Source organism: Miniopterus schreibersii (assembly GCF_964146895.1).
Source record: "Miniopterus schreibersii genome assembly, chromosome: 6".
Classification (NCBI taxonomy): Eukaryota; Metazoa; Chordata; class Mammalia; order Chiroptera; family Miniopteridae; genus Miniopterus; species Miniopterus schreibersii.
In genome coordinates, this window is record NC_138107.1 from 67,389,642 (window position 1) to 67,416,548 (window position 26,907).

The 26,907-nt window shown below is 40.6% G+C and overlaps 1 protein-coding gene across 2 annotated transcripts in view; it reads right to left on the reverse strand.

Annotated features, from left to right (window-relative positions):
• Positions 1 to 10,231: 10,231 nt before the first annotated feature.
• The window catches only part of MTCL3 (MTCL family member 3), a 32,527-nt gene continuing 15,851 nt past the window's right edge, over positions 10,232 to 26,907 (reverse strand). For both annotated transcript variants that reach the window (XM_081140974.1, XM_081140975.1), the window contains exons 5-7: positions 14,422 to 14,493; positions 12,008 to 13,186; positions 10,232 to 10,539 (exon numbers count right to left, since the gene is read on the reverse strand). In XM_081140974.1, the coding sequence (XP_080997100.1) occupies positions 10,429 to 10,539; positions 12,008 to 13,186; positions 14,422 to 14,493 (1,362 nt within the window). In that variant the 3' untranslated portion in view covers positions 10,232 to 10,428. The remainder of the gene's footprint in view (positions 10,540 to 12,007; positions 13,187 to 14,421; positions 14,494 to 26,907) is intronic.

Sequence of the window (26,907 nt, forward strand, 5' to 3'; positions counted from 1 at the left end):
TGTGAGTTTGTTGTAAAAAGTATGAGGGATACTTACAGTACCAGATACATAAGAAAAGTTAGCTCATTTCTGCCTACATCCTTATGAGGACAGGAGGAAGATCCTGGGGTGGTGTGTGTGGGGGGGGTGTCCTCCAAAGCATCTATACAGAATTATCTATCTAGTAACACTGTTCCCCCTTGCCCACTCTTCCACTCCAGACCTCTTAATTTCCATGTATCCTTTGTAAATCAAATTAAGACTATTTTCTGAATCCTATCAGAAAACCTGGAACACTAATTTGAAAGAATATATGCACTCCTCTGTTCACTGTAGCTTTATTTACAATAGCCAAGATCTGGATGCAGCCCAAGTGCCCACCAGTAAATGAGCGGATAAAAAAAGCTGTGGGACATTTACACCATGGAATACTACGCAGCTGTAAAAAGGAAGGGAATCTTATCCTTTACGACAGCATGGATAGACCTGGAGAGCATTATGCTAAGTGAAATAAGCCAGGCAGAGAAAGACAAGTACCATATGATCTCACTCATATGTGCAATCTAGTGAACAAAATGAACTAACAAGCAAAACAGAGACAGACTCACAGGTAGAGAGCAGGCTGGCAGCCACTGGAAGGAGGGGCAGGGTGGGGGAGTAGATGGATAGAGCAAAAAGGAAAAAGAGAGAAAACTAATGGACATGGACAACAGTGTGGTGACTGCCGGGGGAGGTGGTGGAAGGAGGTGGAGGAGGCCATGGGGGGATAGATGGTGATGGACAGAGACTTCACTTGGGGTAGTGAACACACAATACAGTGTACAGATGATGTGTCGTAGAATTGTACACCTGAAACCTGTATAATTTTGTTAACCAGTCTCACCCCAATAAATTCAATAATAAAGAACTTCAGATAATATGTGGTTAAGTTATAGAAGAAATTATGTTTGGTTATAGACTATACTATCAATCAGTAGTACCTGTGTCAATGCCCCTTCTCATGGATGTACCAGGAATTATTTATTGTAGGTGCTTTATCTGCTTCTTACCATGGTAAAGCTGAACTTAAATTATATATAAATAAAATAAAAAAACTAAGGAAAGACTTTGACAAGAATTTCACACCGAGTCCATCACTTCTTATATTATTTACCAACACTTTCTGTTGTAATTTTTCATACGTATTAGCTAAAGTTTCTATGCTATATTTCATACTCAAAAGAAACAAAGTAACACAATTAGATAATAGCATGCAAAGCAATAAATATTGAGCACAGGTTTTTTGAAACTTTCCACTAAAACTTTGTTTGAAGAAAACTTTGCTTTAAGGAAAAGTTTCTGCTGCTATGTACATGAAATTAATGGATTTAAGGATCGATGCTGGTGTACTCAGCCCTGCAGTGATATTCAGACACCTTGAAGTGCCTGACATTTTCAGGTTGGTGTCCAAATGGCTGAAAACCTTTTGGGAAAAATGTAACTTGTTGTATAATCCAGCCTAGCTTTAAATCATTTAAATATTTAAACCTTCAAATATTAAATTGATCCAAATTATTGCTCTATGTGTTGCAGGGAATTTGGAAAAATCATTCATATTTGATGACATACTAATCCTATTTTGATATATTACAAATATGTTAAGAAGTGTATATAATACTTAATGCAAAGTAAATGTAGACACACCAGATGCCATCAAGACACACACACACAAAATCCTGGAAAGGATTTGAAAAAGTTTATACAACTAGCGATATAAAGCGACACATTAAAATATTTTGAGAGCGATGAAAGAGGAACACTAAGTGCATGAAAGTCACTAGCAGGTGTTTCCAGACTTACAGAATCTTACAGCCTGAAAGGCCTCTGGAATCATCTAGCCAACCACCTTCTCATTTTACAGCTGAGGAAAGGAGGCCCTGATGTTGAGTCATTTGCTCAAGGTCACAAAGTCATTTACTAGCAATGCCAGGAATAGAATTCAGGTCTTCTCATTGCTGTGCCTTGAAGTTTAAAATTCCAAGGCATTCAAGGGAAGGGAAGAGAGCCCAAGGAAGAGTATGGGGTGTGAGAGGCTGATTTCTGGCTTTGTTAAGTTTTAAACTCAGCTTTCTTCTAAGTCCAAATGAGGAAGATGAGACTCCATCTTCCAAGTGTAACACAGGGGTCCTAGAGCAGAATATTTATCTTGATGACCATTTATTGAAAGAGGCTTGTGTCCTTAGATAATATAAATCCTAGGTCAAAATACAAAAACGAAAAGATTTTAACTTAGAGGTTGGAAAAAATCTGGGGATCAACACACCAACTTTGCCTTTAGCATGCCAGTACACACTTAATTTATAGGTTTTTGTATGGAGGATGATCTTGAAGCATCACAAAGCAGTTATTTAATCTCTTTATGCTATGACCACCCTGGTTGGGTGTGAGACTGGGTGGCTTCTGACTTCTTGCTTAGGTCATTTGTCAGTCCCCTTTTCCTTTACTTTTTGAACACATTTAGCAGTAAAAGGGGCATCGCATTTCTATTTTCACTAGTAAGGAGATAAAAAAAGTTGGAAAGGTGACAACTTTGAAAAACTGGACTCATTTTTAAGCATATTAAAATTTAGAAGCTACTACAGGTGACATATTTAAAATAATCCTTCCTTCTAGAATTATGCTGGCCCTTTGCAATTTTCAAAATACTTTAGGATACATGATCTCAGTTGTTTAGAACTCCCTAGAATCTTAAATTATCTTCCATTCCTAGGGAGAGGTCTTGGGTGCTCCTGTTAACATTTCTTTTAACAAATATCCGTAAGCACCAACTCTATGCCAGGTGTCCTGTTAGATCTGAGGATTGGAAGAAGACTGGGCTTTGTCCTCAACAGGCTCGGTCCACTCTGCAGATCCCTAAAGTATGACCTGTAGCAGGGCCGCCCACATCCTGAGTAGCCCACTGTCTAGAAATCAATTCATCAACTAATGTTGAGAGTCTCTCCTGGTAGTCCCCATAGCATTTCACCAAGTGGGCCTCAGTTTAGCATTATTCTCAGCCTTTGCTGCACACCATGGTCACTCAGAGAATTATTTTAAAAATTACTAAAGTTGTCACTTTCCCCTAGACTTTCTGAATGAGACCATCCAGTGGTGAGGACTGGGTTTCTTCACTTTTATAAAGTTCCACACCTGATTCTGCCAAATTTGGTCCTGTGTTATTTGAGTCCTAAAATAAAAGAGGTTGGACTCTGTGTTATAAAAAGTAGTATAATTTTGATACTTATAAGAATCTGGTTTGGGTTATACAGTCATGAGAGTCACACACAGAGTGTTTGTTACCCATGGAAGTTACATATTTAGAATGTTGTTTTCTAGCTAATGTGCTATTTTCCCAGTGCTGGATACTTTCCCCCTAGAATCATGAGATACTGGCTCTCTTTCCTGAGAGCTGAGGGCTGGTGACATGTCAACAGGTTTTTTTCCAGCCAAGCCAATCTGTCATAGGGCTATGTATAGGAATTTCCAAATGACAGAACTATTCAAAAGAAACAGTTTCAAAACTATGTTCTTTTTAAGAACTGGTGTGTATTCTGAAGAAATAAAACATTTTAGAAATGTGGGCTATTTAACACTAGAGTTTTTATAATAGGTTTTCAAATTTGTTTTTAGCATCTCATTATATTATTTCCAGATTCTTGACTTGGGAGATGTTGACAATGTTGACGACAAAATGTAAATAATAAGGAGTGTTGGAAATGCCTGCCCACCACTAGAGGGCCGCCCTGAGTCATTTCTCTCTGTTAGGAAGTCCTGGCAGTAAAACAGGGCTGAGAGAAGCCATTTAGTGAGTATAAATTGAAGGACACAGGAATTAACCCCTATTCTCCCTCACTCCCTGCCCCCAGGGAGTTGCTAGCCCACCTATATCTTCTACCAGAAATGTTAGACTTATCACCATTAGGTGATGGCATTATATTTTCAGTTATTGTCTAATAAATGCCATTGACAGAGGAAGCAGTCTCACCACAGCACAGAAAACAACAGCTAGCACACAGAAAGGGCTCGACAAAACAAGCCTATATAGGTAAGCTTTAATTAGAGCTCGGAAAGAAACTGTTTTATTCATGGGGCATGGAGTGGGGAGAGGGAGAGATCAGAATGAGGAACCCTATGGGTGGGTGCCGGATTTTGAGGGTTTAGTTCAGCATCATAATGTGAGAAGGCTCATGTAGATCTGGAGATGATGGTACAGAAGGGAGGCTCATGCCACCCTTCAGTGCAGCCTGGGGCCCACTCTGATCAGAGGACTTCAGAGCAGCCAGACCCATCTCCACACCAAGGGCTCTCAGTGCATTCACGTCAGACACACTACCAGAATGGCTGTCCTGGCCCTTACACTATATTCTTCTGTTGTTGTTGTTGCCATCAAAATATTTTGAACAGTAAGATTCCTACAACTTCATTCTTGAATCCACCCTGCTAGTTTGAATTACTATTTCTACAAATATCAGCACTTCAAATAGCTACTTAGGAATAAATTCTATCCCCTCTAAAATGAGGAGTGTGGCCGGAGACTTGAGTTTCTCCTCCCGGAGGCCTTCTCACTCGATTTGTGAGGTCCAAAGCTGGGATGCTCACTTTTTTTTCAATGATCTCCTTTGGCTACTTCCCAGTAGCTTTTTCCACATTGAGAATCTAAGCAGTTAGGGTAACATTAACACCCTCCATGCAGTGGCCCTGGTACCTCAGTAGACACACATTTCCTTTCAGACGAAACAGCTCAGATTCCTAGGGGTCACCTAAAATCCAGGAGAAATTAATTTTGCTGACTTATGTTAAACTCTCCCTCTGAAGTTCTAAATGACTGATCTAGGCTGACACAGAAGATGTTCCATTTAAAAAGTCTAACTGTTTTACCTGTCCAGGAGTTAATAAAACAGAGGGAGTGACATGGATTGTGCAAAAATTGCACATGCTCACAAACAAGAAGAGAATCCTAAACTAGACACTAAACTGAGCTTTCTGACTTTAAGAAATAAAAGACTCTATAAAATATTTTTTAAAGCTCTTAAATTCCCTTCCCTTACTAAATCATTTGAGGCAAGTGGGCAAATTAATGTCTCTCTGGCCCTCACACCTTCTAAATTTTCAAAGGCCTAGGTTCGAGCAGGTACTTTCGACAGGAATTTAAAGAGCCAACTTGCTGACTTTGAAGGAACATTATGGTGGACGAGCTCAGAAAGGTACAAATGTTGTTGGCGAGCCTTCAAAAGTCACTTACGCATTTTATTTGTTAACATAGATTATATAAGCAACTCAACTCAGGACACTTGGAAGAGACTACAGAAGATAAATTTGTAAAGCAACATTTTTCAGATTTGATAATCTCCAGAGCTTTGCCACTGGTGGTACAATAAAGCTCCTGAAATAGTTGCGCCATTCTGAAGATTTCAGGCTCGTTTGCCCATTTTGTGAAATTCAGTGTTCTAAGCTTTTCTGAAACGTTCTAGATTTTTGAATTGTGCAGTCCTCCAATTCACTGTTTATTTAATATATATTTTGGTATAAGATAAAAACGTTTAGTTATTTAATATATCTAAAAACGTGCTGATAATTTAAAAGAAAAGTGATCAAAAGAAAAGTAAAATAATATAAACTGGACTTGAAATACCCTAAACAGGAATTTTGGTTTAGCCAACATTCAAAGAAACATTCTAATACACAAGTCAAAAATTTGAAAAGGCTGAATAATTGCTAAAAACCACTGATTATATATTCTTATATCATAAATTTTATAAATTTATAAAATCACGCAATTTTATTTTCAGATGTTGGATTTTGATGGTACCTATTTTGAAAAATAGCTATAGGAAAACTCATACAACTAGGAACTAAAAAACCTTTTATAATTGTAACTGAAATTGAATAGCCAGGAAATGTCAATACCTTTAAGTTTATTAAATATAAACATCCGAGATATAAGACGAGGCCCTCTAGGACAGCACAGCCTGGCTTAACACTGGATAGTGAAAGGTGGAGATTTCTGAAGTTTCTCCTTATTTTTGAGAGGTGAATGTTACATTTGCTGCTCCTCTTCTCTGATCAAGTGAGGTCTTAAATACTGTACTTGAAAGTTGTTCCTGGAAGCGTTTTAACAATTACCAGTAACTTCACCAGGACAGCTGCAGAGTTATTTTAGAACTGAACTGAATACTTTACAGTGAGCGAGTCTCTAAGTAGAGAAGGTGTGGAATGAAATGCATTAAGTTACATCCAAAGGACCTTTAGAGATTCTATGATTTTGCACACACTTTCAGAATGGCCAACATTTAAAGTAGCTACCACCACACCCTCCTCTCCCAACTGATCAACACAAAAGTAGGAGTATTTAGTATGTTACCACAAAGCTGTCTTCCTCTGTCTGAGTTTCCCTCTGAAATTCCACAAGTAGACTGTTGAGAATACCAGGACCTACTCAGGAAATGTTAGTTATATCAAAATGTGCCTGCAATCACTTCACCTCCTAACGGCTAAATCAAAATTACAAAACCATCTTTCATTAGACCTAACTGGTTTATAACTAGGGTTTAAGCAGTAAGTGTTTTCAAAAACACTATTTCTGAACTGCACCAAATCCAGGAGTATAAGCAGCAGTCAACTTTTCACACTTTCTGATATTATACTCCACCACTTTCCTCTTCAGTCCCTACACTGCTAAGGAATCTGACCCAACGCATGACTCTACCAGATGAAAGTGGGCTGTAGTTCCACAAGAATAAAGCTGCAAACACTGCATGAGTATTTGAAGTTAAGGCAGAGCTACCACACGGATGTTCCAAACTTCCCTGGCAGCCGATTAAACAACCGTATCCCACTCTACCACACGGACCGAAGGGAAGGTTGGGGGATGCAGGCCAGTGCACATTCCAGGCTCAGCACTGCATTTCCCTTTGTTTTGTGTTTTAGTTAGTTGTGCTTAAAAATAGTCTAGTGAATTTATTTTTCTTAAATTAGGCCCAAATTACCAAAGACACTCCCTTCCTACACCCAAGAATGTGCATGCAAGGACATTTTCTACAATAAGGTTGGTTTGTTTGAACTTATTTTCCACAAGATGTTTAAATAGCAAGCACGCAGCTTCAAAGTGCAAATAGGAGAAGATTCTTTGCCTCAATAATTGGGGGATTTTGTTTTCTTGATGAACAAAGAACTGGGTGTTCCTGTTTTAAAACTAGCTTTATACAATACAAGTAACAGGATGAAAGGGGAGAGAAAGAAGATACTGGAATTCTTTCTGAGGTCCTGGGCACCATCTTTGTTAACTTCTCTTTCCAAGCCTGTGTCCTGTGGTGCAAGGAAGAGACGCACCCTAAATCCTGGGTGTCTAGAGAACAGCTGAAGTTCCAGAGAGATTAAGGCAAGGGACAAGGTCGCTTCATGCCTGCCGGCCTTTGCTGAGACCGCCTCTCAATTACCAGCCCCCAGAGGCCGCAGGCCCCTAGGACAGAGGCAGGTTTGACCTTCCTGACGCTGGATGCACCATTCATACACCACAGTGCGGTAGGGGCGTGTGTGTTCACGCAGGCGCCAGCTGGGAAGCCAGCCGCACAGTGGGTAGGGCCGAGTTGGAAAGGGCTTCCCTGGACTTTGAATAGAAAGTAAAATTGCCTCACCAACTTCAGAGGAGCTGTCAGAGCGACTCCCAACGCCCCTAAATCTGTGAGCAGTAGCCAAGTGAGTCCTGTTTCTTCTTCCCAATATCTTATATTGAGGGCTTGGATTGACTCTGAGATTCTCATAAAATTCTTCTATAAAATCAATGCCTTAGGAGTTCATAGGTAAGATTAATACCCCGATTGCCAGGATGACCTAAATTCCCCGAAAGAGATCTGAAGATGAATGGGGCTGGTGTTTCAGTAGCCCAAACCTCCCTTGGTTAGCCAATCCTTTCTAATTCAGGTCACAGAATGCCATGGAGGTGTCGCTCCACCCATGCATATATTTATGGTATCACTGAATCCCAAGCTAGTACCGCATGGTTTACTGAAACCTTGGTATAGCTATGTATGTATATTCTAGATAATTTGAACACCTAAAGATGTTTGGTGGTTCTGGGAATTAAAAAGATATAGAAATGCCTCGATCAGCACATTCAGTTCCAATTAGCGTGGGGTAGGGCCTCAATTCTAGAAATATCCCAGGAACTCAGATGTGCAGCCAGGGTTGAGAACCACTGATCTAGATATTTAGTGCCTGATTCCTCTCAGAAAGTTAAAATGCTGAAGCCAGTTTCTTAAAGACATTCACAATGTATATCCATGCTACTTCTGACGTGAACAAGTGCACTGCATACCACGCTTCTCCACAGGGACAATATTAGAAATTTGGTCAGGAGGACAATTATTTGAAATTCTGACCCCTTTCCTATCAATGCCAGAAGAGCTGCTCAGTCATGTGACAACCCACAACACCTTCATACACTACCGAATATTTGCAGGTAGCTGAGAATCACTGCTTAGCTGGCTCCAAAGGCAATAAATATTTCAGATAAATTTCTGCCCTAAGACATTTGCTTTCAGTTGTTTGGAAAAATAGTTCCTCTGGTCTGGAGACTTATTGGGGATCTAACAAACAGGTTTTGGTTTTTGAGGTGGTTACTTTCCCTGAGATAAAATTTTTAAAAAAGTAAATGCTTGAATAACTCAGTAAATATAGCACTTACGTTTTTTAAATTCCTTTTTTCATGAAGTTCTACCTAGACTTTAAAAATAATTATTTTATTCGTTTATTTTTAAGAATAGTTTATTGATTTTTAGAAAGAGAGGAAGGGAAAGGGAGAGAGAGAGAAACATTGATGTGAGAGTGTAACACCAAGGGGCTGCCTCCTACAAGACTCCTACGGGAATCGAGCCAGCAACCTGGGCATGTGCCCTGACTGGGAATCGACCCAGCAACCTTTGTTGCCTGGGACAATGCACAACCAACTGAGCCACACTGGCCAGGGCCTACCTAGCCTTTTGAATCTCGAAGATGAAACACTAGATGTAGTGACAGATTCCAGCTGTTGGTTAACCACTCCTCACTCCAAGTCTCTCCTCCCCTCCAAAACAAAATGAAATAAAAACCAAAAAGAAAAAATAAGCCATGGAGATTAAGAGCAGTTATTTTAAACTGAAATTTCAACTATTGTTAAGTGTTTCTCCTCCTCCCTTTAAAAAAAAATTAATACCCAAAGGAGCACTGGGACATGAGGTCACAAAAGTCTGTTACCAGTACCAACATTCATAGTAGAGCAAACATTTTCCACATATTATTCTTTATTCCAAGATGCAAGATACTTACCTTGACTACAGATTTTCATCTCCACCTACCAATCTCAGAGTATTTCCAAGTACGTGACCTCAGTGAGTGCTGTGGTTTCTGAATCTTCATTGGCACAGGTGCATTTCACCTTTCCATTGGGTACATTGCCAATAAGATGGACCAATAAGGCCTTCGGGGTACATGGAGACTATCCAGGCCATTTTAGATGGGAGGGTAAGGGGGCTCAAGTTCAACAAAGTAAGTTTATGTCTAGAGAGTAATCCCTATTGGAACTATATACTACTAGCTGTGGATTGTGATTTAATAAAGTCCCAGAGAATGACTATATTTTTTCCTATTCAAAATATTTCACATATTACAATTCTGGCATATTTCCTGTTCTGGAAGCAGTTCTGTGTGACAATCTATTATACAGGGCAGGACTCCACGCAACAAACTTGATTAACAACATATGGCTCCAAGTATAACAGGTAAATGCAGAAATGTGGGTTTGGTTGAAAGCTGGTCAAATGCAGTAGGATGGGTGGGGGTAACTATATTCTCAATGAACTTAGGCCTAATACACTCTCATGCTTCAAAACACATCTCTTTAGACAGAACAACATTAACATTGCAACCAATTACTCAGTTTCCATGAGGATCACATTTCACTCATTCACCAAATTTTCATAGATATTATTGGATATCAAAACTTTCCTCTTAGTCTGATGTAACTAGCAAAGGTAGTTATAAGCCTACATATTTTTGAGAAATGTACCCAACTTGGGAATGTCTAGCTTTTGAATTATCATAGTAGTCAATTACTGAGAAATAACTGAGAGATTTATTCAGTTTTTATAGTCATTCTGCCAATGATTTATCAAGAAGAGTACAAATTAAGATGTAAAAGATAGAAGCACGAATTAAAATGATTTATATATATATATGAAAGTCACACTTACTTCCTTACCTGAAATATTTTAGTGCCTGGGCTTCTTGTTGAATTTGGTAGTGGTAAGATGGGTCTTTTTAAATAAACTAAGCAGTCTTCAGTGTTTTTATAGCATTGGTTACTACAGAAATTATACTTCTTTTTCTTCTTGTCTTGAAGGATGAACAAAATAAACAAACTGAAAATACTACAATGAATGGTAAATGATAAAAAATTTACAGTACAAAAAACAGCGTAAAAAGGAAGACAAGTTTAAATATCGTTGTGTAAGAAAGTGATGAAAATAATACAAGAATGAGAATAAGTAAAATGATAGGCTGGAACATCTGGGAAGGTAAATGCAAAGACAAAGAGAAGAACCAATTAATAATAATTTCAAAAACTTACATTGATAGCAACTGTTCTAAGCATTCATTCAACCTCAGATAAAGCAGAACACTCCCTCAGGCCTCTATTTACCAAATCTGAAAGCCTATTATAATGCACAGCGCTTTCTCTCACTCTCATCTCTCCTTTTTCCCCCAAGGGTACAACTGAAAAATCACATGCTCAAGATATCCAAAAAGCTGCAACAAGGAAACTAAAAACCAATTTTTTGATACAATAAATAGAAGGAAGAAGCCTCAACATTTAAACAATTCAACAAGCTTTATCATAAGACTATCTTTTCCTTCCACAGCAAAGCAGAGCAACATGCAAGCTCAATAAGGGCTGCGATTTTTCTAGTCGTCACTAACAGGCAGTTAAATTAACGTCAGTCATGCTTCTGGGTATAAACTGATTTTTAAGTTTAAACCTCTTGCATGTCTTAAAAGCCACGCATGCTGTTGTACTTCCACGGGTTCTCCAATGGATACAGGATGCCAGGCCTGCCCCAGGGGGCGGCACTGCCCGTTTTGTTTTATGAATTATCTACTTAGGTGGTTGGTTAACTCTGACAAAATGCATTGGTCTTTGGCCACCATACCTGGCTAGAGCGGCTCCGTCCAATTCATCGGGCGTGCCTCTACAAACTAGGATGAAGGAAAAACGCTGGGTTTCCCTGCTCGGGAAAGGTTATTCCTATTTCTCTGAATTAGTGTTGCCGTCAGGTTAAAGTAATAACACTCCTTCCCCAGTCCTGAGACTCTCCACTACAGAGCCGACACTGATACTTTCTAGAAATCATGATTATGCTACTTCAGCTTGTGGTCAAGGAGCAGCTTCCATTTATTCCTTTCGGTCGGGCTCTAGACACAGTATCACCTCTCTTCTCTGCTGGTTTCTACGCTTACCAGTAGTGATGCATCCGCCCAGTAAATAAATAAAAAACATATATATATACATGTATATATATATATATTTTAAACTCAGTTTTAATCTTGGCTCGAAAATGGCAAACCAGCAATTGAAGATTCCTGTTAGGGATCTTCTTGCAGCTGGATCTACTAGAATCAGTGGAGCAATAAGGAAAATGTTGACTAATAATAATAGTAATCAATCTCAAAAATCCTTTCATCTTCACAGAAAAGCCGGGGGTAGGGAAATAAAAAGTTTCCCCTTAAAAGCAACAGAGGGTAAACGGTTAACCAGGTAATCGGGTGATGAGAACCTCAGGCCCGGAGGAGGGGCAGCGTGAAAGGACCGCGCGCCCCGGGCCTCCGCGCGCCCCGGGGCCTCCGCGCGCAGCCGGGCGCGCAGCCCGGGCTTCTCCCCAGCGGGGCGCGGGGGGCAGGGCGCGGGGACGCCCCCCGGGGCCCGCGGCCCCCGGGCCAGCCTCGCCATCGCCCTGGCTCGCAATAGGCACAGCTGTACCTGACTCACGGATATGGGCTCCTCGGCGCCGCGGTCGTCCGCGGACTTGGGCACCTCCAGGCGGTCGATGAAGCTCTGCAGCTCCTTGCGGAAGGCCTTCATCTGCGCGTTGATGCGGTAGAGCAGCTCGTGCTCGCGGATGCGGCTGCCGTCGTCCTCCTCGTCCATCAGTCCGAACAGGTCCCCGTTGGCCACGTAGATGCGCGCCTCGGTGATGATGGTGCTGGTGTCGGCGATGAGCCGGTCGATGGTCTTGCCCAGGCGCTCGGCCTCGGAGCGGATGTCCTTCATCTGCTGCCGGTCGGAGAAGCTCTTGGGCCAGGGCCCGGGCGCGGGGTAGAAGGAGCGCGTGGGCGTGAGGCAGCGGATGTTGCGCACCTCCTCCGAGTCGCTCTCGCCGCCCACGGGCCCCTCGCGCTTGCGGTGCGGCGGCCGCGAGTCGTCGTCGCTGCCCTCCTTGCGGCCCGCGTCGCTCTCGGCGTCGCTGTCGCGGGGGCTGCCGCGGATGCCCAGGTGCGAGGCCAGGTCGTAGCGCTGCATGTTGGACATGAGCACGCGGTTCTCGTACTGCAGCTGCATGACCTTGCCGCTCAGCTCGTTGATCTGCAGGCGCGCCGCCTTCAGCTCCTCCTGCAGCGCCTCGGTCTTGGCGCCGTCGTGGTGCCGCGCGCTCTCGTGGGCGCCGGACTTGAACTTGTACTTGTTGAGCTCGGCCGTGACGCGCCTGTTCTGCTCCTCCAGGTCGGCCACGTTGCGCCGCAGCAGCTCGGTCTCGTCTTCCACCAGCTGCAGGTGCTGCCGCAGCTCCGACAGGGACTCGCTCTGCTCCCGCAGGCGCGGGTTGGCCGCGCCGTCGAAGTCGTCGCCGCGCAGGTCGTCCAGCTCGGCCTTGAGGCCGCGGTTCTCCACCTCCAGCTCCACGATCTTCCTGCCCAGGATGTTGGCCTCTTCCTCCACCAGCCGCAGGCGCAGCTTGAGCTCCGCCTCCCGGGTGCTGGGCGGGCCCCCGGCCTCGCCCTTGGGCAGCGGGCTGTCCAGGTCCCCGTAGAAGGACCGGTACTTCTGCAGCTCGTGCTCGAACCGGTCCTTCTCTTTGTCGATCTTGGCCATTTTCTTTCTCATCAAAGCAGCTTCTTCTTTGACGAACTGCAGCTGGCATTTCAGGTCCTCATTGTCCTCCTCATTGGGGAACAGAGAAAAAGGGGGGAGAGCGGTTTTTTTGTGTGTGTTTTTTTTTAATGTAAATCAAGAAAACCACCAAAAGGACACCTGCATAAACTTTCACACGGGGAAACGTAAGACTAGGACCACAGGGCATTAAGAGAAACAAACTGCTGGGTAAAGCGGACTTAAGATTTTAGAACAAATTCGGTGGGAAGAGGGAAGCGGCGCGCAGCAGGCTCGGCGGGTGGCCAAGGCGCCCGGCGCGGAGGCGGGAGCGCGCGCAGCCCGGCGCGTCTGAGCCCATCAAGGAACCTGAGGGGACTGTGCGAAAGGGGCCCCGGATCCTGCTGCAAGACTCCGGCCTATAGAGATCCTTCTGCAAGTACCAGAACAGAGCGGGTAGAGAGAGGAAAATAAACACTTAATATGTTACGCTTTTCAAAAATATGGTCCACATCAACTTTTTCAAATTCTGTCTTATTTAAATATTGCTTTAGTTAAAGTTAATATCTAATGAGAAAACCCTTTGAAAGCATTAAAGAAAAAAAAAGCATGCTATAGCACCCCAACATGTGCATCTCAAGGTCAATATCTAGCCGAGTGTATTTGGAGAGCCGCTAGGTCACCTCTGCCTCCAAGAATTCCCTCTTCTGTTGTTTTCAAATCACCTTCATTACGGCTCCCGGTACCTTCTGCTCACCCTAATGGCATAACGAGCCTTTACCGTGGCCTTGTTGCCAAGGTTCTTAACCAGCCCATGTTGAAAACATCTTTTATGTTCTATTTTTATCCTTTGGTTGCCTTTCTTTTGTTTCCCCAATCATGGGGAATTACTTCAGTCCAGGACTGGAGAGCCACCAGGAGCCTCTTCTGTCCCCTCTGCCATCCCTTCCTAGCACATTCCTTTCTTTACTCTCCCTGACACCACAGGGACAGCTATTCTACTGACCTTATTAATTATGAGCAAACAAGATTAGCACCATGGATACAGTTCTCAAATACAGGAGCACACAAAGGACTATGACATTTTGCTGTGTGTAAGTGCGATAATAGCAGGGATGCTAGTGCTAGCGGTGTAAGCAAAGACACCGAACGCTTCCTACCGCCTGCATCTACAGCGACAGTCAATGTGCACCCCTAAACTGTGTTTTACAGGAGCGTGTCTGGATGTTATGTCTACTTATAGAAGTGGCTCATGACCTGCGTTTATGGGTGCTTGATGTACCAGTTGAAGTTTTATTTCTACATACCTCTGTGGGAGTCTGTTGGGCCTTTTTTTCAGATTTTGGCAAATCTTTGCTTCCTCTTCTCTTTAAGGAAAGCTGAAACAAGGCACGGATATATTTAGTTTCATAGACTATGGTTTTCATTCAGTTTGATATTTTTAAATACCCTAATCTCATATGACAAAACCAAGCCAAGTGAAAAGTGATAGTTCAAAAATTATACAGGAGAAAGATAACCCAAGCCAGATAGATCTAGATATATTTTTACTTTGGACTGAGATACACATCACAGTAGAAAAGGAGCTTGCAATGATCTAATTAATTGAGAAATACAGGAAACCTACTGTGAAAATGCAGAAAAATAACTTGGACTAAATTTAGGTCGATGACTCAAGGTATTTCAAATGGGAGCAAATTCTTGTTAGCATTCTACATCACTAAGGAAAAAAAGGGGTAAGTTGGAGTTAGGTTGCGATAAGGTTGCAAAGAGAAGCTTTCAGTGGATTTATGTAGAATCTGAAGAATTTCTTTCCTCAGCACACATCCATGCAAACACACACACACCATATACACATACACACCTGCGCAGTACCACGGGGAACGGGAGGGGCTGCAGCGAAGAGGGCACACTCCACGTAAAGGAGCGGGCCGATTGCTGGGATACAGGAATGTGGGCTTTTCAAGAGGAGCTGGAAATCTGCAATGTTATGTGAAAATCTCTCCCATTTTATTGGTTGGTCCTAATTGAAATTCAAACAAACACACTTTGTAGGTCAAATAACACAGATCCAGTGCCAAGTCATTTCATGGACTCGCAGTACGTGACCTCTGGTGCTCAGTTCCATTTCTAAACACCAACATAACAAGGAGGGGCTCTCTGTATAAATGATAATCCATGTGTATGAATATCTACCATATACCAGACATTGAGCTGGAGACTCAAAAATCAATGAAATAATGCACGTACCATTAAATAGCCCGTATTTAGCATGGGAGACAGGGAAGCAAACAATTACAGTACAAGTTGTTAAACATCACGCTTTCGGTTCTGTGAAGCAAGAACTTTGTCTTATGTGGCATCACCACACTGCGCTTGTCACACGATGGATGGTGAAAAAAAATTGCTGAACTAATGGGTGAATATAAAATATGAGGTGTGAGATCAAAGAGGAGCATGGGGGTAGAAACTGACAGTAAAAGCAGGCTTAAAGGCCTCTGAAAAGAGGAGTCTTGAATTTGCAAAGAACTGCAAATTAAATTCTTAATTTCTAACCCCCACCCCGTGTCAGATGCAGGCACAGGTTCAGGCACAGAAGCACAGAAAGCACGTTGCGGCAGTGCTTTCATTCAGTGCGAAACGGAAACTAGAGCCAAAGGAATCGTCCATGTGGTTATTTCTAGCTCCTACAGCTAAACATTCTCTATGTTGCTTGAAACAAAAGCTGTGGGGAATGACTCACCAAAACCAAAGGAGTCCCAGGAAAACCAAGAATATAGCCAGCTGAACTAGGGAATCCTGGAACATTCTCTGTAGTGGCTACCTTCAAAGAAGCCCCGAATGCATTTTATTTCTTATCAGATGCTTTTACTTTGAATTTATTCCATTACATATTTATTTACTGTTAACTAATGCACTTCATGAGGCGACTGTGATACAATAAGAAAATGAATATAGTCTCTGCTCTCCATGGGGCTCCTTCTTTATTTGGCATTTTAGTTTACAATTTAATAGTCTGATGAAAGCAATGATAACATATAAACAATACTCATTGCCATGGATTGAGTACTAGTTCATGTCAAACACTCTCAACTAATTCCTAAACACCTCTGTTAGCCTAACTTTGCAGATGGTAAACTAAAGCTTGGAGAAGTTACATAAACTGTTTAAAGCAGGGTTCTCAAAGTGTGATCCTCAGAACATCATCAGTGTCACTTGGTAACTCATTATAAATGCAAATTTTCAGGACCAATCCCGAACTACTGAATCAGAAACAAGCTCTCTGGGTGATTCTGACACGTGATAAAGTTTGAGAAGCACTGGTCTAAAGTCACTGTTTAGTAAGAATCCCATCTTGACCCAAGTCTTTCTAATCTTTCCTATCTATTAGATCACAAAGGAGAAAGGCTTAATCCCATCTGGGGCTGGAGGTGATACAGGGAATTCAGGATGATTTCCAGAGAAAAGTTAACGTCTTGAATCTGAGGAGTTAGCCAGTAGAAGATGGAGAGGGGAGGAATGGAACAAAAAGCATTCCATGAAGAAAAGCCATTTCTGGGCCACAAATAAATTCAGTATGGCTGTAACAAAGAGTGAGGAAAGGAGTGACGTGGGATTTGGCATAAGTCAATCTTGAAGGACACTGAATAAAGTTTGGATTTCTTTTTACCAAGGTCAAAGTATTGCACTAAGGACAATTAGGGGTATTAAAGGGTTTTAAGCAAGAAGTGTCCATAATCAGACTGTCCTAGAAAGAGTACAAAGACACAAAGGTGGCAGTCCAAATGGCCCTGAGGTAAAGGCATGACATGCAAAGGAAATGAAGAAAAGTATGCTCTGGTTCTCAGAACTGCCCCCCCCCTTTGTGTTTCATTAATTCCACAGGTATTTGTTGAGTTCTGTGTATATATATATATATATATGCTACTCTATGGCATACAAATATGACTGAGAAATATTTTACTCTCCCCCCAAAAAGCTAATTGTTTATGATGATAAAAAGGAAGCAGATAAGTAGCTAAAACAGAAAACAGAATTAACTAAGGGAATGAATTAAGAACAAAGAATTGAGAGAGCAAAGAAGTATCTATGATTCCAGATCTGGGGAAATCACAGAAAATCACCCAAAGGAGCTTATTTCTGAAGAGTGTGCAAAACTTCAGTGGAAATAAAAACCAGTAAACAGCAGAAGCAAAGACTTGGAGAAAGAATGTCTTATGGCTCCACTGACTTCTGAAGAGAAATAATGGAAGTAGAGACACTTTAGAGAGAGATAGAAGACGACACTGAAAGGACTGAGGTCAGCTTGTGGAGAAGAGAAATTTAGACTATCCTGTGGGCAAAGTTAAAATGAGCCTCTAAATTAATTCAGGAGAAATGCTGAAACTAGGCCACTCTTTCCCAAGAGGCATTTTCTATTTCACTTTTATTTAACTATCACTCAGGTGGCGTGTCAAACTCAGATAAATCTCTGAAACAAGGTTTTCCCTGGAATAAAGGTATATTGCCTTTAAGGTGCCTCAAGGACTGTAAGTACCTTTAAGTATCACATTTACATTTTCAATAAATAGTTCATCATCTTTTCATATTCTAGTAAGTTTTTATTAAGTTTCTGACTCTAATGAAACCAAGATGAAAGATTCATTGGGTAGAGAAAGTTGGAGGAATAATGTAAGTCCAAAGAGTCCCTTTTCTATGAGGATACAATGTCCTGGCCTCCCTGTTTGACATCCTGGCCCAACTTTACCCACTATGTAGAAAGACCTCTATAAGGGGAGCAGTTTGGGAGGCTAGAACCAAATCTCTGGTTTTCATCTTTGCTTGCAGAGTAGGCACTTCAGATGGTTCTCTAGAGAAAAATGCTGAAAACATGCCTTGTCCACATCTTAATTCTTTGCATTCCCAACCTCAACTTGTCCCAAAGAGGCTGCTGTTCTTTTTAGCCACACAAAGGCCAGGAATTAGAGAGTTTTGCCAAAAATTATGTTTGCACAGCAATCATATAAAATGGATTATTTGTGTTCTAAAAATGTTTTGAGCCCGCCTTTCTTCCTCAATTGAAATTTGGACCGCTTCTTAATTAGCAGCATGTTTACATTTTCAACAGTTAAGTAACGGGGAAGAACCTCTCAAAAATGTTTTTGAAAAACATGTTACGTGCATAAAATTCTCTCATGTTTTTGATAAAATTAGAAAGAAATCCATTTGTATGGTGATTAAATCAAGAAGTAAACTATAACTGTATATATCTAGGATTTATTGGGCACTAACTACATGCCAAGCACTTTTCTGAGAACCTAATATTTATCCACTCATTTAATCTTACTACAGTCTTCTGAGTTTGACAGCATTATCTGCAACACACAAAGGATAAGTCACTCAGTGCTAGAAACAGGATATAAGTTATTCAGCTTCAAAGCTCTTGCTCTGAACAACTACATTACACTGTTATTCCAAAAGAAGATAAGGGTCGGGCTGTGTTATTTCCAAGTATTTCCTTCTCTGTGCTCTTAACCTGGCTGCATGGGCTTGGGGGCACTAGTGTACATTGATTACACATGAGCAATGTGTTTTTGTACTTTCAACATAGTCAACACAGTAGTCACATACTCACTCATTGTTTCTCAGAGTCATCCTGTAAGTACATGTGACTTCAGGGCAGCATTAGGAGGGAACCGTGGGGATTTCTGACTGAAGGCTGGAGAGAAAAGGCACTTTGGCCCTGCTATGGTCCAAATCCTTTAAAATTCGTATGTTGAAACTCTAATGCCCAATGTAATAGTATTAGGAGGTGGGGACTTCAGGAGTTGCCCTCATAAATGGGATTAGTACCCTTATAAAAGAGACCCCACAGAGCTCCCTAGTTTCTTCCAGCATGTGAAGATATAACAAGTCTCTCACCTAGAAGAGGGCCCTCACTTGGCCATGCTAGCAACTTGATCTTGGACTTCCAGCCCCCTGAATCGTGAGAGAGAAATTTTGTTGTTTATAAGCCACTCAATCTGTGGTATTTTGTTATAACGGCCCACATAGATGAAGGCAGGCTCCAACCCATTTGGAAGGGAACAGGAAGGGCTCTTGTACCTAAAAGACCAAAAAGACCTCCTCCTTTCCTTCTCTGGTAGGTATCACTGATACCTACCAGAGAGCCTGGCAGAGGTGGGTCAGGTGAGGGCACCCAGAGAGCTTGCTCATGACCACATTCTCCACTCTCTTCCATGGAAGGGTGAGGCAAGATCCAAGCTCTACACTAAGTCAGGATCTTGGGGGCCAAGGGAAATGTGAGGAAAGGAGGCATCCCAGGATGACCACATCTTGGGATTCTTCTGTGCAAAGTCTTCCAGTCATTTTCCATCTCACTCAGCGACAGAGTCCTGCTTTACTAAGGGATAGGAGACCTCAACTGGATCTATCCTCATAACGCTATGAAAAGACTTGACCAGGCTTCCATCCACACTAATTAAAATAGATTCTGGTTTTGGGCCCAGGCATTCTGTCCAAAGCTCCCAGGGTGAGTATAATATGCAGCTGGCTCTGAGAACCACCACCCTGCTCTCGGTGGTCAGCCCCACCCCTACCCCAAACAAGCTCTCAGACCCCATCTCCCACCATATGCCTCCCTGCTTCCCTTGCTTTGGTGTCACAAATATCCTCATGGTTCCTCAAACATGCCAAGCATGCTCCAGATGTGGGACCTCTCCCCTGCCTGCAACACTCTTCAGGGTCCCTAATTAGAGAACTTTCCAGACCACTTTATATAAAATAATAAATGCTCCACTCTCTTGCTCCTTGTAACCCTTGTCTTCCTAACTCTGCTTTATTTTTCTCCACAGCTCCTCTCACCATTGAACTTGTGTATTTGTCTCATGCCTGTCTCCTTGTTCTGGAATGTGAGTGGCACCTGCACAGACTCTTTGCATTGTCCTCTGTTAGAGCTCCAGCTCTTAGACCTACACCTGGCACAAAGTAGTTGCTCAGACAATGTCAGCCGAACAAGGAAATGGCTCCGTCAACCTTATTTCTTACACAGGTTTGTTTTTGAAGCATCCTAACCCAAGAAGTTGATTGAAGGTTAAAACAAATAAAAGTCCATTTTCAAAGTCCCATTCAAAGTTTGGAAAAATAAAAATATTTTCAACCTTTTCAACAGAAAGATTAAAGGGCAAAAGATATGAGTTGAAAAGTATTTAAAATATAATATACCTTTATTCTGTTCTATTACTTTTCTTGTTTTTTACCAATCTATTTTCTCCAGTGTCATAAATAAAGATTCTGGGTCTCAAAATCGTTTTGTAAAGGATATCTGGTACCAATATTCTTGGATGGCATGTACACCTTCACAGCTTTTATTCATCAGCTTCTCTCCCACAATCACTCTTCTGTCCCTAACCCTTCAAGTCTGCAGACTGCCTCTGCTTCTATCTTCCTGCCCTCAAGCCCAGTTCACACTTCTCCAAGTTGCTTTCTAAAGAGCCCTATTTGGGAGGAACCAAGTCAATGACTCTGCCGACTCTTTCACTTTCCCTAGCCTTGGGAAAATGTCAATGTAATAATTCTGATTTCAACTAAGTTACTTTCCATGCAATATAATTCAGTAAGTGTTTCAAAAAAAAAATCTGAAAATTATGAGCATAAAGGCATCTATCCTTTGGACCCCAACCAGAGTCTATTATACATTAGACTTAAGACTTTTATTAATGATTAAGGCTTCCCATAATAAATCAGTTTACAAAACTGGCTGTATTTTACCCCTGCCAATGGGAAGTCAATTCGTAATGTGCCCCATTAAAAGGCAGAGTCTATTTCTATACCTCTTCAAACTGGGCTGGCCTTGTGACTTGCTTTGACCAATGTGATGGCAGTAAAATGTGGTAAGAGATGACATGCCAGTTCTGACTCTACCCTCTAGAGACTTTGCACACTTCTGCTCACTCTCTTGGAAACATGCTGCCTCATGGGACAAGTCTGGGATCGGCTGCTGATGAAAGGAGCCACATGGCTCAGTTGTTCCCATTGTCCCAACCAATAGCTACCCAACTCCTAGAAACAGAGCTTCCCTGCCCCTCTGGGCATGGCTCAGCAGTTGAGCATCAACCTACGATCCAGGAGATCGAGGTTCAATTCCTGGTCAGGGCACATCCCCAGGCTGTGGGCTCGATTCCCAATGACTCTCTCATCATTGATGTTTCTTTCTGTCTGTCTGTCTCTCCTTTCCTCTCTCTGAAATCAATAAAGATATATATAAAAAAAGAAAAAAAAAAGAAAAAAAGAAACAGAGCTTCCCAACTATCAGCTGAATATATGTGGGGACCCAAATGAGACTAGAAACCCATAGACAGGACCACAGAATTATGCAAATAAATGACTTGTTCTAAGCTACTACATTTTGGGATGTTTTGTTACATATCAAAAGCTGACAGACACATTTACAAAATACCATACAAAATACCATGGAGATTAAAAAAGGCATTAAGCTAATAAACTCAGTTGATACTTGTGGGAAAAAATCTCTTATTCAAATTTCAGAAAAGCAAAAACATATGTAAAAGGCCAAAAAACCCCAACAAACCCAACAAAACAACAAACAAAAAAAACAGTTGAAGATTTCAAAAACAGAAAAAAAGTGAATCTCAATTTACTTTACATGATTCTATTTTCCCCTGCTTTTGTCAATATTTTAATTCCATAAAAATTTTTAAATAAAACTGAGCTTTAAATAAATTATTATAAAAGCTCACCTTTCAGTTCTGAATTGCCGATGATTCTTTTAATAAAAGTAGGTGTTCAATTAGCACCAAAGGTGTGATATGAGTTAAAAGCTAATACAGTTCATTCTAACAGTCAAGCTTTTACAAGGTCTGGCTCAGCACATTTTTTAAGCTGTTTGTTTATTTGAACTTAGCTTTTATTATTTCTTTTCAGAAAAAACTGCTGTACACCTACATCTTTAAGTGCTCCCTGGATCTAGGTTTCTAATTTATACCTGTCAATTCCATCCCTCGTCTTAGCAAATTCTGTTTGTCCTTCTGTTTCTATAGTTTTCCTATGCTGGGGAAGAAAAATATCTTTAATTTTACAAGTTTTTTACTTAAGTCAATTTACAGATTTGACACATAAAGACAAATTCAAAGGAAGCTGTACCCAGAAAATTCTCAATTGTAATTCAAGGATTAGATGTTCCAAATTTCTACTGATTGATAGTTAAGAAGGCCAGAATTTATTCAAGAATAGAATGGAGGAGAGAGAAAAAGAAATTCATTATTTATTCATTTACTCTAAGAAACAATCTTGAAAGATATGGGAAAGGAAATTGATCAACAGTTAAAATCAGGGTTTGTTTCCAGAAGATACTAATAAATTTAAAAAAAAAACAAACACACAACTGTGAACTTTCCTTTCTTGGGGAAGATGGTGATCTTCTGGATATCATTATGGAGCTTCATGTCAGAAAGGTAGAGAGGTGTCTCTACCATACAGAAGTGTATGTTCCCGAGATGCAGCCCCACATCTGCAATAAATAACTCAACCCTCTTCTGCCAGAAGGTAATCTCCTTCTGTCCCTTAAGTCCAGGCCCCATTCCTATTTTCTGAGTTATAAGGCTTCTGAGCTTATTTTTTAAAACTCCAGTGAATGCTTAAACAAACACTTTCAAAAGCTAGAAAAGCTATTTTTCTGCTGTAAAAACCTCGGACCAACGACAAATTAAAATGGTTGGGGTCATGTTGTTTTTTCTTTTTAAAAAAAAATAAAAGAACCCAATGAATTTTCCTTTTCTTGGCTCCTCCATACTTCTCCCTTTGTACGGATGTTTATATCTACAGCTGAGGTCAGACTGACTCTAGAGTTATATGAATTGTTTTTTGCTAAGGAATATTAATGAGTGAACTTTGTAGAGCATGCTACCAAACCAGAACATCAATGAAAGAGGAAACCCTTGAATTTTTGTCTGTATGGGAATCAGGGTTATCTCCTCAGAGCCAAGAGGCTTTGAAAGGCTCTAGAGTTGCATAGTGTTTTTCCCCTTTAAAAGTCATTCTCTGATTCCAATAATTGCTTTACAACATTTTGGGTCTTTTCCTAGCATATTGCTTGTTAGTAGTGCTTAAATGTTTTTAGATTGGAACTCACTTTCCATGATTAGTAGAGTGAAATTTACATAAACCAACAACTTGAAAAACGAAATATTGAACTAAACTCCAGAAAAATCTATCTTCCATGGTCCTTAAGATTATCAGAGAAAAGGAAACAAATGGGAGCTTCTCTTGTTAATGAGGTGTGTTTGTTATAGAATCAGAGGAAGTAGAATGGGGAGAAAACTGTGATGATAGTTTATGATATTTAGTAATTGTTGAGGCTTTTAAAATCCTTTTTGAAGAATATTCCTTTTAAAAGTCAGATTTGGACACAACTGCCTGCCTTCCATTATGTGGTCCATACTATATGATCAAAACATCTCTAAATCCTTAGGGAAAATTAGCCTCTGTATTCTTTAAACTACTCTAGGACCCCCAAGGGGCTCAAAGCTACTGGTGAGACAGTTTCTGATACAAGAAACTCCTTCATCATTGTAGAAACCCACTTTTGGGGTAGAGCATAGGTTGTTAGAGGATTTTCCAAATCACCAATAATGAACTGATCCCAAAGCAGACCATTTTGCTTTAAAAAGCAAAGGCAACATGGTAACAAGTGCTTCTCTAATATTCATATCATATATTACACTTGGATAGGTACAATATATGGCCTTGAAAAACTCCACACAAAGAGATTTAGGACTGGCTTTCTCAGCTGAGATTTTTTTTTAAACTTGAGAACCTGGTTAATGACTTGAAATAATAATCATTAAAAAATTATTGTATGCCTTAGATTCTTGACCCACAGTAAATGTATGCTTACTAAGCTATAAATGTCATCAGCAAATGCAGAGATTTGCATGCTCTTTTAATTTGCTCTAGCTAATGAATTGGGTTCTCAGCACCATTGCATTTAGCAATTAAAACACATTTAGAAAATCATGGCTGAGCACTGATAGGCAGCATTTATAAGTTGAAATGATAATTTGTCTATCTTATTAAAGCAGTGATATTAACATCATTGTTGTATCAAGTTCAGAATCTTGTAAGGAATCTGCTAAAAGTGCCATTACAAAATGGCAGGATGCTAAGGGGTGGGTATTGCAAAGGTGCTTTAAAATGATCCTTTATACAATTACACATTAAGATATTAGGGATAAAGTTTTAAAGGTCAGAGGATTCAATAATTCCCAAGATGCACTGAAAGGGAGTAGAAACAAATTTGGGGAGCAATTCCTAGACTAGGTTAAAAAGCGAGAGCCTACAATAGTGCTTTAAAAATTTTGGAATTAGTTACCAAATTTTAAAAGGTAGACAATTTACATTTCAAAAGTCAAGACCTCCAGTTTCCCTTGAAAAATTAGAAGACCTGATAAAGTTGGGTCGTGGTCACGGCATGGACACGTTGGGTGAGAAATGAATATTGAGATGTACCATACCCAGTGTGCCCCATTCTTCTTAACCCAGACAGCTTCAATCATTCACACACCTGCTGGGCCCCTAGCACAGTGGAATGTTCAAACTCTGCCCTGGAGCTAGGGTTATGTACGTGGAAGGAGCTCAAGAAACCCAAACTTCCAGCCCGGCCGGGCGTGGCTCAGCTGTTGAGCGTCGACCTAGGATCCAGAAGACTGCGGTTCGATTCCCGGTCAGGGCACATGCCCAGGTTGCGGGCTCGATCCCCAGTAGGGGGCGTGCAGGAGGCAGCCCATCAATGACTCTCTCATCATTGATGTTTCTCTCTCTCACACCTCTCCCTTCCTCTCTCTGAAATCAATAAAAATATATTAAAAAAAGAAAAATCCCCCAAGCTTCCAGCTAGTATCTTCCAGGAATCCTTTCTGTACTACCTAGACTCTGCCTGTTCTTTTCCAGGAGCACATGTGATTATCAAGTCTATGCTACAGAAAAGTTCCTCTGAGATATGAATAGCTAAGTGTTAATTTTCAGATTAAAGAGTCTATGTGTTCTGGACATATTATAAGCAAAGGCCATCACCTAGCTATGTCCTGGCAATATTTTTGAACTGTTTAGTCTCCTTTAGCTATCCAAATGCATTCTCGCCGCTTCTCTGCCCTGGTCTGTGCTTCAGAGGGCTGATCACTGTGTACTGTTTTACCCAGCTTCCTTCCTCTACTAGCTGCCTTCCAATTGGGTTTGGCCAGTAGAAGGCACTGGCAGAAACGCTGAAGGATGAAAGGTAGGAGAAAAGATAGTTCAGGGTATATCTCCTCACTTCCTTACTTTTTCAACACCACATCTTAGCAGTAGCTTAGACCCCTCTGGATGACGGCTCCTAATGGCTGGACCTCCCTCCATCCAGAGGTACAGCTTTCACCGGCCCCTGTAACACTGTTTCCTCAGCAATGTCTTCCATCTCTAGAAATGGCGACGGTTTCCAAGTGTAGCTAATCTCTGAAGTCTCTGAAGGCCTCACCAGCCCAAATTAAGAGTATGTTCCCTTAATCCTACCTATGCCACTATGAGTAACTGTATTCCTTTAATCCATCTAGGGTGAATTTTACTTTCTATTGGAGGACCTTGATTGATACAAAGGGTAAAGAAAAATATCCATAACTATATAAAGAGAAAATAATTTGACCTAAAAAGGATTCAAAGTCAGACTAATCTCACACTTCTCCACTGCCAACAAATGCCAGAAGCTAATGCAACAAAATGCATAATCTGAGAAGAAAAATTTTAACTCAGTAATTCCATTCTGCCATTTCTGTGTGAAGTCAATCAAATGCTATTTTCAAAAGTACAGAGTCTCAAAAAATAAAACATATACAAACATTTCTTGGGGGGGAAAAAAAAAGTTAAGAGCATTACCCAATCAATTAAAGGTTATTTAAAACTGAGGTCTCAAAAATGTAGAAGTTGTGGTTTAAAATCATTGACAATAAGTACTGAAAATGTTTGAATATACAGAATTATTTACAGGGATATATAATTACATATGAGACAAAAGATATTCTTTAATTTGAAACTGTATACCATAACCATGAATAATTTAATAAAAACAATCTTAGTTTATAATCTCATCAAATTAACAAAAACCAGAAATTAATCTAAGAGGTTGGACTAACCAAAACAATTCATAATTCCTTGTTTCATTCTTGATTTTGGTAATTAGGAAAACTGAGAATCATACATGTATTACAAAAAAACCTTAAAGTTAACATTAGTGGAATTAAAAATAGGACAACTTTCCAAATCATTGCAGAACTTAATTATTCTAATTTAAATCTAAATAAATGAATCCGATAGCTGTATTTTATCTTTGAAAGACAATACTTTGCATAAAACAGATCCTCCTAAATTCACACAGATGGCTACCATTTGATAAAGGCCTTGACAATCTCTTCTTCCATGTGCAAGGAAGCAGTAGCTACAACCACATACCAATATATTAGCAGCCCATTATGCACTTAAATACAATAATCAATTGTGCTGTCTACTTATTTCTATTATTCAAGGTTCTTGGCCAATGTAATGGTAAGAACACTTACTTTGTGAAGGAAAAAATATATATAGTTGATTTTATTAACCACTTACCACTATGAATAATTGGTTAGAAAATTTGGAAATAATTGAACTAGACAGCAGATGAATGTAGAATAAAGTTTGAATTTTTAATTTTAAGTGCTTCTGAGTTGAATCATGCTGAATATAAATGGCCCATTAAGTGAAATATATAAGTATAAAATAAAAAAAGTCAG